At 42.1% G+C, this 13,157-nt stretch overlaps 2 protein-coding genes across 2 annotated transcripts in view; both read left to right on the top strand.

Moving 5' to 3' along the window:
* The window catches only part of LOC310825650 (V-type proton ATPase subunit S1-like), a 45,105-nt gene extending 41,531 nt beyond the window's left edge, over positions 1-3,574 (top strand). Inside the window, exons 9-10 of the mRNA XM_083699558.1 lie at positions 27-264; positions 2,338-3,574. Coding sequence (XP_083555684.1) covers positions 27-264; positions 2,338-2,547 — 448 coding nt within the window. The 3' untranslated portion in view covers positions 2,548-3,574. The remainder of the gene's footprint in view (positions 1-26; positions 265-2,337) is intronic.
* A 9,259-nt stretch (positions 3,575-12,833) lies between these two features.
* Positions 12,834-13,157, top strand: part of SLC13A1 (solute carrier family 13 member 1) — an 87,105-nt gene continuing 86,781 nt past the window's right edge. The window contains exon 1 of the mRNA XM_083699275.1: positions 12,834-13,119. The gene's annotated coding sequence lies outside the window, so the exon portion shown is untranslated. The remainder of the gene's footprint in view (positions 13,120-13,157) is intronic.

Raw genomic sequence — 13,157 nt, 5'->3', positions numbered from 1 at the left:
AGACATTCTGTTTCTCCTTTCTCTAGATTTTTGATGACCAACAAGATGTACGTAGGCTCTGCTCGAGAGTGGTTCACTTTAGATTTTGTTCACATTCAACAAGACAACAAGGAAACGGCTATATTTACTGCCCCTTCCATCTCTGGTCCTGCGGAGTATTCATTCCATTGCCAGCTGGTGGGAACAAGCGACCATTATGGGGCAACGTTGACTCCCAGCAATGCTGCAGCGAAAGAGTGGCAGGTTGTCATCTCTGAGTTCCAGGTGAGTACACAGTGAGTTTCAGAGGCAATTCTATCAGTTATTAGTTTGCTGTCGGAGGTCTGCCTCACCACTTACTTTCCCCTTCAACCCTAAGAGAAAGTTTTAACCAACACTCTTTTTTGGATCCCCAGCAGCGTGAAGATGAAATATTGACAGGGTTGGGGCAGCCTATAAATGGGGAGAACAAGGAAAAAAGAAGATTCTCCAGAAAGCCATCCATAGAAATCAACAGACCCGCACCAATCATTATAAATTTTTTATCCAGTCAAACAACTAAGCAAATTCTACAGTATTTTTCCGTGTATACAACGTTCCCATGTATAAGACAACCCCTATTTTTGGAACCCTAAATTAAGAAATCAATATTTTACACACCCAATATCACCCAAACTTGTTGAGTTCTCCCCCCGCAAAATTCACAGAACGAGCAGCTGAAGCTTTGGACCGTATTTTTCCGTGTATAGGATGCTCCCTGTGTATTAGATGACCCCCTATTTTGGACTAAAAAAAATAAGCAAAAAAGATTGCCTTATACATGGAAGAAGATGGTATTTTGCCACTTCAGTGAATGGAGTCATTTTTGCAAAGGAATGATGTGTGACTCATGGCTTAGTAATAGAGTATATCCAATATACATGAAAAGCAACAATCTTTGTCAACTTAAAAGTTCTTGGGGTGAGCTCCCCGCTCGAGATTCTGGAAAAGTGATGCCACAAGCCGGAATTCTTTTATAAAGACCTTGAAAAATCTTCAGTGAGTTACAGACAAAAAGAGAATATTGTTTTATAGGCTTTTGTTGCTTGTCAACAACAGGATGTGAGGTGGCACATCTTTATTTTATGAGTGGAAGACAACTGCCCCCTAACACTGCTGTGGCAAAATATAAGCAAGGATATTGCCAAGTGCAGAAATTACAATAGGTATTTTTAAAAACTAGAAAGGCACATTGAGACAGTCAAACTTCCAGACCGAAACTTCAGAAGAGACATCTCAGACTGGTGTGTTGCGGGTTTATTTTATTCTTTAAAAAAGATCAATATTGCTGTACCCTGCAAACATTGTCTTCCCACCTTTAGCCTCCTCAGTCTGTTTCGGCTAAAGTGCTTTAGCAACATCAAAGCCTTGATACATGCTTCAAGCACTTTGGCACCGAGAACGGTATCGAGTCTGTATTATTTCATAGCCTCTCAATGCTCTGTGGGAGCCATAACAACATTATGCAACCTCACCATTTTGTCAGCCAGCCAGCCAGATAATGTGTGTCTTCCCTTTGCAACTTTTGCCTGAAGCCTGAAGAGAACAGACCCTCCATTTTCCATGGACGGTCTCGGATTTACAGAAGCTATCCCAGATTTTTATTAGATCGCAAAATCTCCCGCTTTTCCTTAAAGGTAAAGGGACCATTAGGTCCAGTTGTGACCGACTCTGGGGTTGCAGTGCTCATCTCGCTTTATTGGCTGAGGGAGCCGGCATACAGCTTTTGGGTCATGTGGCCAGCATGACTGAACCGCTTCTGGCAAACCAGAGCAGTGCACGGAAACGCGGAAAGGCTCCCCCCCCCCAAACACACAGAATGGAAATAGAGTTGCTAAGCTGTGAGTAAACACTCAGCCTGCTTATTTCCTACCCCTGTTTGAGAGGTGCCTTAGCTCAGTGGGAGACCCCCGACTTTGTGTCAGATTCCAAGTTCAGCCTCAGGCATTGTCCTAAGGAGTCTTCCTCAGATAGAGGAGACCTTTAGAAAATCAACGGAGCTGGGTTCAAAGGGCAGCTTGAACTATCACTCTGTGGAGCTGTTTTGTTTTGTTTTTGGTGGAAGAAAAGTTGTTTAGCTACGTGAAGGTGGCCTAGCAATGTCTATTTGCAGAAGTTAATGGATGTTGCTTTGCCGTTCTCCCCAGGGCTGTATCCTTAGAATACCCCTCGATTTTCCATCGTTTTAACTTATATCTTTCCTATGCTTCAACAAACAAGATGGGCGTGTGGTTAATGAACACATTGTGAGTGGACATGGGACATAAAGTACAGATTCCTGGCGGCTCAATCCTCTCCCCCCCCCCTTCTCTTTTGCAGATTCAAGCGTTTAGCGTTGAAGGCCACAAATTTTCCTATGCCAGTGACTGTACAACCTTCTTCACCCCTGGAATTTGGATGGGTTTGGTGTCCTCGCTAGTCTTATTACTGATCCTGACCTTTGGGATCCACATGATTGTGAACCTCACAACCAACAATAGGTTTGATGACCCCAAAGATCAACCTCTGTCAGTCCCACAAGGAGAATAGCAGATGTGACATTTGTCATGTGGTTGGGCCCTGCTGCGCAAGCCATCTTCACCACCACCATCATCATAGCCAGCTGCAGGGCATCCAAACTGGATCAGGTCCATGATGGGGGTGCTACTCTAATCCTTTTCTTCATTGTATTGAAGGACATCCTTTCCGTCTCCTTCCCATGAGAGAAAAGTTCCAGTAGCATCAAACTGGAGATTTTCTCCCATTGTGAATAGCAGGTGAGAGCCTCCAAATCTGATCAGACCACAGCATGGGGCAGGGGGAAAGGATTAAAGGCCTACCCTTCTTCGAATCCTAGAACTGTAGAGTTGGAAGGGACCCACAGGGTCATCTAGTCCAACCCCCAGCGATGCAGGAATCCTGCTCACACCCATTCCTGGGTGGGCTCAAACCACCAAACTTCTTGTTAACAGATGCACTGACCCTCTGCGCCTCAGGAGAGCTCTGTCATGGCTGCAACCCAGCTAAGCCCTCCTACACCAGCTAATTGCACACCGGGGCTAACCATGTGCAACATCTCAGTATCATACCATGTTAAACAGTCATGGCTTCCGCTAAAGAATACGGAGAGGTGTACAGTCATACCTTGGTTCTCAAACAGAATCCATTTTGGAAGTCTGTTCGACTTCTGAAAACATTCAAAAACCAAGGCGCAGCTTCCGATTCGCTGCAGAAGCTTCCTGCACTCAGTCAGAAGCTGTGCCAGACATTCAGCTTCCGAAAAACGTTCACAAACCGGAACAAATCCGGGTTTGCGGCGTTCGGGGGCCAAAACTGCTGAGTACCAAGGCCTTTGAGAACCAAGGTACAACTGTAGTTTGTAAAGGGTGCTGAGAGTTGTTAGGAGACCCCTATTTGCCTCAGAGAGCTACAATTCTCAGAGTGGTTTAACAGTCAATCCCTCTTCCAGGGCATTCTGGGAATTGTATCCCAGAATCAATTCTCAGCACCCATAACAGTTCCTAGGACTCTGTGGGGCAAGCCATGGCTGTTTAATGTGGTCTAATCTGTTTAATAGAGACACAGGTGGTGCTGTGGTTTAAACCCTAGCCACTTGGGCTGGCCAAACGGAAGGTCGGCGGTTCGAATCTGCGTGATGGGGTGAGCTCCCATTGCTTTGTCCCAGCTTCTGCCAACCTAGCAGTTTGAAAGCATACCAGTGCAAGTAGATAGACAGGTACCGCTGCAGCTGGAAGGTAAACAGCATTTCTGTGTGCTCTGGCTTTCCTCACTGTGTCTCGTTGTGCCAGAAGCGGTTTAGTCATGCTGGCCACATAACCCAGAAAAGCTGTTTGCAGACAAACACTGGCTCCCTTGGCCTGAAAGCAAGATGAGCGTCACAACCCCATAGTTGCCTTTGACTGGACTTAACCGTCCAGGGTGCCTTTACCTTAATGTGATATGAGACTGCTTTAAATGCATAGTGCATGTACTTAGGAGAACTGTGAACTTCAGCTGTATTAATGCAGGAGGAAGCATCGACAAAATCAATAAAAGATGTAAGCTTTTGTGGCAATGAAATCTTTTCCTGAAAACAGGAGGCTTTGGCAGCAGTGTTTATTCTGTCATCTGTTCATTACTTCTTTTTTAATCACTGCCTAAATGAAAGCCCTCAGGTAAAGCAGAAAACAGCCACAGATGTTGCCAGACTTTAAGAAGACTGGTAGGTACAGCCAGGAGCTTCACAAATGATTAAAAAACCAAAATACTATTTTGGATACAGTTTGCTAAATAAAGCTTCATTAAGAAATTCCATATCCTTGAGACATTTTTAAAGGTGGGATAAAAATGTTTTAATAAATAGGAAAGACTTTTTTTTAATTAAAAAAAATCAAGCATTTCCTCCATCAGATAAAGTACAGGGAAATGATCCTCAGATTAAACAAACAAAGGAAGGGAAAATATTGCCTAGTTTGGCTCTAAGAGAATATAATTAGTGCATGCTATGCATCTACTGGGACACGGGTGGCGCTGTGGGTTAAACCACAGAGCCTAGGATTTGCCGATCAGAAGGTCGGCGGTTCAAATCCCTGCAACGGGGTGAGCTCCCGTTGCTCGGTCCCTGCTCCTGCCAACCTAGCAGTTTGAAAGCACGTCATAGTGCAAGTAGATAAATAGGTACCACTCTGGCGGGAAGGTAAACGGCATTTCCGTGCGCTGCTCTGGTTCGCCAGAAGTGGCTTAGTCATGCTGGCCACATGACCTGGAAGCTGTACGGTGGCTCCCTCGGCCAATAAAGCGAGATGAGCACCGCAACCCCAGAGTCGGTCACGACTGGACCTAATGGTCAGGGGTCCCTTTACCTTTACCTTTATGCATCTCCTAAACGGCTTGTGCATGAGATAGTTGGTCATATCTTATACCCACCCACTCAATTATTATAAAGGATAAACCACACATTGCACTAAATACATCACATGCGACTGTGTTTTTTATTTAATTTATTTAATTACAGATGTGGTTTTCAGAGGGAACAGCATGTGGGGAGGGGAGTTTAAAACGTTCTCTATCTAGTTGTGATCCCGTCAAAAATTGGCGCCCTTCTGGCTTAGAAAAGAAGTTCCCATTGGCCTGCAGGGGAGCTTTTATTGCTGGGAAGGAAACCATTGAAATTGTTCTTCTTGCATAATGTGGGTCTGAGGAAAGTCCCCTTGTGCCTGTAATTAAACAAACCAAATCCTAGTTGCTCGCTGCATAATAAAAGTAACTTTTAAATGGAGATTTCCACAACTGGGCTTTCTCCTTAACGATTTTCCTTAGCATATTTGATCTATGCTGAACCTGTGCTTAATGTATATTGAAAATTCTGGCGTAAAAATAAAGTCATAAGCATCATAGTTGATTGTGTTTTCATGGCTTTGCACACCTTATTGTGAGTTGCTGCGAACACTGTCAGTAGAAAGAGAGGATAGAAGAGTTTCAAATGAATGAATCGTGCAGGTGGAAAAACCACATCTCACCAGTTACACGGAGAACCAGGGTTTCTTAAGTGAATGTAGAAACAAGCCCTGTTAGGTTGTTCAGATTTTTGTTAAATAAATGTGAATGGGGCTGAGGAGCATTGCAATGGAAGATAATGTCCCAGCTATGCACATTCCATCCCCATGCATATATTGGGCTAAGCAAGACCTTCGCTAGATCACCAGGAGTCCTGCCTTTGCTATACATATCTATAGCGCACCACTCTCCTATATGACTGGACCTAATGGTCAGGGGTCCCTTTACCTTTACCTTACTCCTATGTGCATTCTCTCAATGTGCTTCTGAATGACTGAACAGAGATGATGATGATGAATTTCTTTTATTTTTTTAATTTTTATTTATACTTTTCAGGTTTATACATTTCATTAATTTTACAATCATTTTAACATTTCAAAACTTGACTTCCTTCCCCTTCTTCCTGCGGTTCCTTAAACTTATTTTTTTAAAAAAATAATAATAATATTTTATTAGGTTTTTTTTAAAAGATAGCAACATACAAAGGAAAGGAAAAAAGATACACATACAACAACAAAAACCAACAACATCAAAAATCACACAAAAACAAAAAAACAAAAATCTCTCTTTTTAAATTCTTATCTTTGATTGACTTACTTTCCTGACTTCCTCACGCCTCCCTTTTTTGTATCCCAGTTTGACAATTAGTTCAGCAAATTCAAATCCTACTACTTTACCCTTAAATCTTTTACCTCCCAATTTTATAAACTCAAATTTCTCTTGTCACCAGAACCCCTTCATATTATTTTAATGTCATCAGCATTCATACATTTTACAATGCTTCTGTAACTAAATTTAAAATTTCTTCCAATCTTCTTCCACCAACTCTTCTCCCTGATCTCGGATTCTGCCAGTCATTTCAGCCATCTCCATATAGTTGATTACTTGCGTCTGCCATTCTTCCACGGTGGGTAGGTCTTGTGTTTTCCAATGCTTTGCGATGAGTATTCTTGCTGCTGCTGTAGCATACATAAAGAAAGTTCTATCCTTCTTTAACACCAATTGGCCGACTATGCCCAGGAGAAAGGCCTCTGGTTTCTTAGGGAAAGTGTACTTAAGTACCTTCTTCAATTCGTTATATATCATCTCCCAGAAAGCCTTAATCCTTGGGCACGTCCACCAAAGTTGAAAGAATGTACCTTCAGTTTCTTTACATTTCCAACATTTGTTATCGGGCAAATGATAGATTTTTGCAAGCTTGACTGGGGTCATGTACCACCTATATGTCATTTTCATAATATTCTCTCTTAGGGCATTACATGCCGTAAATTTGATCCCAGTGGTCCACAACTGCTCCCAGTCAGCAAACATAATATTATGTCCTATATCCTGTGCCCATTTAATCATAGCAGATTTTACCGTCTCTTCCTCAGTACTCCATTTCAACAGCAGATTATACATTCTTGATAGTGTCTTAGCATTGGGTTCTAACAATTCTGTTTCCAACTTTGATTTTTCCACCTGGAAACCAATTTTTTTATCTTGATTATAAACCTCTCTTATTTGAAAGTAATGTAACCAGTCTCGCACCTTCCCTTTAAGCTTCTCATAACTCTGCAATTTCAGCTTGTCACCTTCCTGTTCCAAAATCTCACAGTACTTTGGCCAATTTGCTTCCATATTGAGTTTTTCCATAGCTTTTCGTTCTAAAGGTGATAACCACCTTGGAGTTTTATTCTCCAAAAAATCTTTATATCTAGTCCAGACATTAAATAGCGCTTTCCTGACAATATGGTTTTTAAATGCTTTATGCGCTTTAACCTTGTCATACCACAAATATGCATGCCACCCGAATACATTGTCATACCCTTCAAGATCTAAGATGTCAGTGTTCTCAAGAAGTAGCCATTCCTTCAACCAGCAGAAAGCTGCTGATTCATAATATAGTTTAAAGTCCGGCAGGGCAAACCCTTCTCTATCTTTAACATCAGTAAGTATCTTAAATTTTATTCTGGGCTTTTTGCCTGCCAGACAAATCTAGATATATCTCTTTGCCACCTCTTGAAACAGTCCATCTTGTCAATGATTTGCAATGATTGGAACAAAAACAACATTCTCGGCAATACATTCATCTTAATGACAGCTATTCGACCAAGCAAGGAAAGCTTCAAATTCGACCAAATCTCTAGATCTTTCTTAACTTCTGACCAACATTTCTCGCAATTGTCTTTGAATAAGTTTACATTCTTAGCAGACAAATTCACCCCCAAATATTTTACCTTCTTTACTAGTGTTAGATTTGTCTCTTTCTGAAACCTCTCTCCAACGGCGTTAGATTTTTCTCCAAAACCTTAGTTTTTAACATATTTAACTTAAAGCCTGCCACTTGACCAAACTCCTGGATTAATTCTAAAGTCCTCTTGGTACTAGGTACTGGCTCTTGTAGTGTCAATACAAGGTCATCTGCAAAAGCTTTAAGTTTGTATTGTTTAGTTCAGACCTGAATTCCCTGAACTTAAAGTTATTTTTTAAATACCTTCTGCATATCCAAATTCATTTAATTTGCTCATATATTCATCTACTTTAAATATATAGTCTCATGAAACTGCAGGTTATTACAATAATCCTGCCCATGTTTTTATCTGTTTGCAATTTATCTGTAAATATTCAATAAACCATTTCCATTCTTTTATTTTAAAAGAAGTTTGTTATCTTGATTTCTTATTCTTCTGGAGAGTTTCACGATTTCTGCATATTCCATAGGTTTTTGTATCCATTCTTCTTTTGCTGGGACTTCTGCTTCTTTCCATTTGATTATGATGAATTTCAGCAGCCTAAACAAGTTCTCTGACCAGTTTACACCAATGATAGAAATATAAAGGGTTGAATCTAGTGAAATTGCCCAGTTTGCACGACATAACTTTCCCTCCCTCTCCTCCCCATGTGCGTTCCTCAGATCTTTTCTGAAGGTCTCCCCAAGCATCTAGAGCAGATGAGGGAGAGGAGAGGGAGAATATCTGCTGCAGATCTTCTTGTGCGAACTGATGACTACACAAACGGATGACTTTGTCGGGTACAACCCAAAGTACAGTTCCCACTAAGAGTTAATCTATGTCACAGTTGTAAACCTCTTTAATGATTGTTCCCTCTTCCCAGGTGATCCTGGGAATTGTAGTTCTGAGAGAGAGGTGTCTGAAGGATCTGGAAGAAGAAAAGCCCAGCTGACTTACCAAAATACAACTGCCAGGATTCTTTTGGGGGAAGCATAAAGGGCAAGTTGAATGGAATTAAACCAATTTATGTTTCGAAGCTCCCCAGGCTAGGTAAAATCAGTTAGAGTGAGAAAAAACTACAACTAATATCAGCAGAGAACAATTAAAGGTAGCATAAAACCCAAAGGGAACTATACTGTATATAGTCAAAACTATACTCAAATAAGCAGGGTCAGCTTAAAGGAAAGGAGTAGTGATTTCTGGCTGAAGTGCGTAAGTAGTAGTAGTAGTAGTAGTAGTAATAATAATAATAATAATAATAATAATAATAATAATAATAATAATACTACAGTCGTACCTTGGAAGTCAAACGGAATCCATTCGACTCCTACAACATTTGGAAACCAAAGTGCGGAAACCACGCCGGATGTCCGGCTTCTGAAAATTGTTCAAAAACCGGAACACTCACTTCCGGTTTATGATTGTTTGGGAGCCAAAACATATGAGTTCCAAGGCGTTCGGCAACAAAGGTACAACTGTAATACTACTACTACTACTACTACCACTACTAATAATACCGTGGTACCTCGGGTTACAGACGCTTCAGGTTACAGATGCTTCAGGTTACAGATTCCGCTAACCCAGAAATAGTACCTCGGGTTAAGAACTTTCCTTCAGGATGAGAACAGAAATCGCGCGGCGGCAGCAGCAGGCCCCATTAGCTAAAGTGGTACCTCAGGTTAAGAACAGTTTCAGGTTAAGAACAGACATCCGGAACGAATTAAGTTCTTAACCCGAGGTACCACTGTAACAATAATAATAATATGGCATTTCTTATACCTCACCCATCTGACTGGGGTGCCCCAGCCACTCTGGGCAGCTTCCCTCAAACATATAGAGGGGGGGGGAGAAGAAGAAGAAGAAGAAGAAGAAGAAGAAGAAGAAGAAGAAGAAGAAGAAGACAGAGAGCATGACATGCTGCTCAAATCAGGGCTGCCTTCAGATGTCTATGAAAATGAAAGACAGCTCTCCCCTTCAGGTTTCTCTTTCATCTGACCTGACAGGGAGAGAAAGAGGGCAGGCGACATGTCTGAGTGGCTTGAGCGGGTTGTGTGTTCTTTAACCTGACCATTAAAATTCCACATCCCACACAACCTGTCATTAAAGCTTCAGTGGAAACTCGCCAGCCCATGCTTGTATTTATTATGCATCAGCAGAGCTGTGTTTGTGAGAGGCCTGCAAAGTTTAGGCTCGGTGCAAGTGGCTGAAAAGTATATTGTGCTGTGTAATGGGATCTCCTAAGAGTGTGCTTTAACCACTGCAGATTTGGAAGAGCCTGGTTGGACACTTCCACTTGTTCCATGTTTAGAAAGTGTAGGTCCAAGCAGTTTTCTGCTTGCCTTGCTCCTTTCCCAGGGAAAACCCACTCTTTGGTGCTAAATCGGGGCAAATGTCAATTTGGAGAAAACCCATGGTGCTGTTTGTTCTGACTGAATGCCGAAGAGCAGATTTCCCTGGGGGAAAGCAGCAGGAGTAGTAGTAGTAGTAACAACAACAACAACAACAACAACAACAACAACAACAACAACAACAACATATTTATACCCTGCCCATCTGACTGGGTTTCCCCAGGCACTATAGGTGGCTGCCAACAGAATATTAAAAACACAATAAAACATCAGACATTAAAAACTTCTCTCAACAGGGCTGCCTTCAGATGTCTTCTAAAAGTCAGATAGTTGTTTATCTCTTTGACATCTGATGGGAGGGCATTCCACAGGGTGGGCGCCACTACCAAGAAGGCCCTCTGCCTGGTTCCCTGTAACCTCGCATTGAGGGAACCACCAGAAGACCCTCAGAGCTGGACCTCAGTGTCCAGGCAGAATGATGGGGGTGGAGAAGCGCCTTCAGGCAACATCAAACCATCTAGACTTGGGTTATCCACATCCCCACCAGTAGGTGGCACACAAATAACACCTGTTATGGATACCTAGTTTATTATGCAACGTCTCCTGCCAACGTTTGTCTCATGAGCTCAGATTTGACAGAAGAAGAAATCCTGCAAATAACCAGCTCGTTCTGACGTGGAAACCTCTGCTGAGGAAGATGAGACAGATCTTGTGCAAAGCATTTCCTGAGATGTATCTCAAAATCAAAGATGGCACGAAAATGGGGAGAATGTAGCGGCTGATACTCAGTGGTGACTGGAGCCTGCTGGGTCTGGGTAGGATGAAAGGCATGGAGCCCAACTGCAGGTGGTGCCAGAACCAATGACAGCAGACACCAACAAATTCTCATCTTGTCTCCTTCCTTCTCCCTGCTGAGTTCTAGAAGGACAACACTGAGACTGAGAAGAAGGAAGCTGACAGGTGGTGCCACCTACATGACTGTCTGTAAGTAAGGAGACATGCAAGTCGACGCTGGCTTAAAGCAGATTGTTCTTGGTGGGGCAGCACCCCACTCATCCTGCTTGGCCAACCTGTGCTGGTATGGTGAATAAGGATGCATTTTTATCTTGTTTGTTTAAAACAAAATATCTGCTTCAGAAGATAGCCTATTCTCTCCAGCAATGTTGTCTGCGATACCCACCTTGGAAGAATGGCAGATGAAGGTGATAGACTATATGGGACTGGCAGAAATGACTGGCAGAATCCGAGACCAGGGAAGAGAGACAGCGGAAGAAGATTGGAAGAAATTTAAGGACTATCTTAGGAAACATTGCAAAATTAATGAATGTTAGAATGACGTTGGTTTAGAAATTATGTGGTTCCCAGCTGTAATGGTTTAAGTAAATAGAAAAGAAAGGTTAAAAACTAAATGAAAAATAAGGGAGAGGATTTGCTGAATTAATAATTAGAAATTGGAATACAGAAAGGGGAGGTATGAGGAAGTCGGGGAAGTAAGGTATAAGAAAATAAGGGAATGAAATTATACTTGATTTTTGTTTGTGTTTGTTTGTATTGTTGTTTTGTTTTGTTTTTATATAATTTTTGAAACCTTAATAAATATCTATTAAAAAAAAAAAAGCAATGTTGTCTGCGAATAGTAGAACACTTGTAGAAGCTGAAGACCAAAACAACCAAAGAGTAACTACTCTCATCCCTTCTGCATGATGTACAGTAGAAGGAGTCTGTGCATCTACAGTGGTACCTCGGGTTACATACGCTTCAGGTTACATACGCTTCAGGTTACAGACTCTGCTACCCAGAAATAGTGCTTCAGGTTAAGAACTTTGCTTCAGAATGAGAACAGAAATCGTGCTCCGCTGGCGCGGCTGCAGCAGCAGGAGGCCCCATTAGCTAAGGTGGTGCTTCAGGTTAAGAACAGTTTCAGGTTAAGTACGAACCTCTGGAACGAATTAAGTACTTAACCCGAGGTACCACTGTATTTAGGGGGCCAAAATTAAGAGCCTTTCCCATCGCTAGTTGGCCCTAGGATGGGGGAGCGCAAAATGAAAAGCAAAACGTATCGGACCCCATCCGCTTACAGAAAACCACAAGCTCAGGGTAACATTTAAACCATAACCTCCAAAGTTTCTCCAATGAAAATAGGGATATGTTGTTGTTGTTGTTGCATTTATCCCCTGCCCATCTGACTGGGTTGGTGCAGCCACTCTGGGCTGCTTCCAGAACATATAAAAACATAATAGAACATTTAAAAAAACTTTCCTATACAGGGCTACCTTCAGATGTCTTCTAAAGGTTGTATAGTTACTTATTTCCTTGGCTCAAGGGTCACATAACTCCATACCCACCAACATTTCTCCAATGAAACTAGGCATGTCGTAAGGAAAAGCAGGGTATTCAAGAATCAAACCAGAAACTGGAACAGCTTCTGTAAATCAGGTACTGTCCCCGGAAAATAGGGACACTTGGAAGGTCTGTTAAACTAAGGGCCCCTTTAATTACCGTGAGTCTAAATAATCTTTAAAATCCAAGTAATCAACTTGAATTGCTATGTGGATCACAGCCAAAACAAAAAACAAAAGAAAAAAACACTCTGATCCCTTTTGTCTCATTGTCCAGAGCACTTGCGTTCTACAGTGATCAGAGTAAATTGGGCACAACATGCCATTGCCTGTTATGAAGTCAGAAACTGAAATGAAAGATGTACTTGTTCAAAGAAGTTGACTTTGGGAGGAAGAGAAAGAAAATGGAGCAACAACTTACCAAGAGGTGGTTCCCCCTTGTCCTAGTTTGCCTCTTCCACGCCTCTCCCTTGACACATAAACCAACCTCCTATTTAATCTCTCTTCCTACGTGGTGGAGACTTCCCTCAAAGACAGCCAAGGCAGAAGCACCTGCTCTTGGTTTACTACTCGGTGAAACTCTTTTCATCACAGAACAAGCTTCCGTGGACACTTCATAAACCTTCCTCTTGGATCTAGCTCCAGATTGGGTCGACTCCTTTGCTGGTAAGTTTCTGAACTCTCTCCCCTGTCCTGCGTGGCTT

The sequence above is a fragment of the Podarcis gaigeae genome (assembly GCF_964106915.1).
Source record: "Podarcis gaigeae genome assembly, chromosome: 10".
Lineage (NCBI taxonomy): Eukaryota > Metazoa > Chordata > Lepidosauria > Squamata > Lacertidae > Podarcis > Podarcis gaigeae.
Note: the sequence above shows the minus strand (reverse complement) of the source record. Positions and strands in the feature narration are given on the sequence as shown.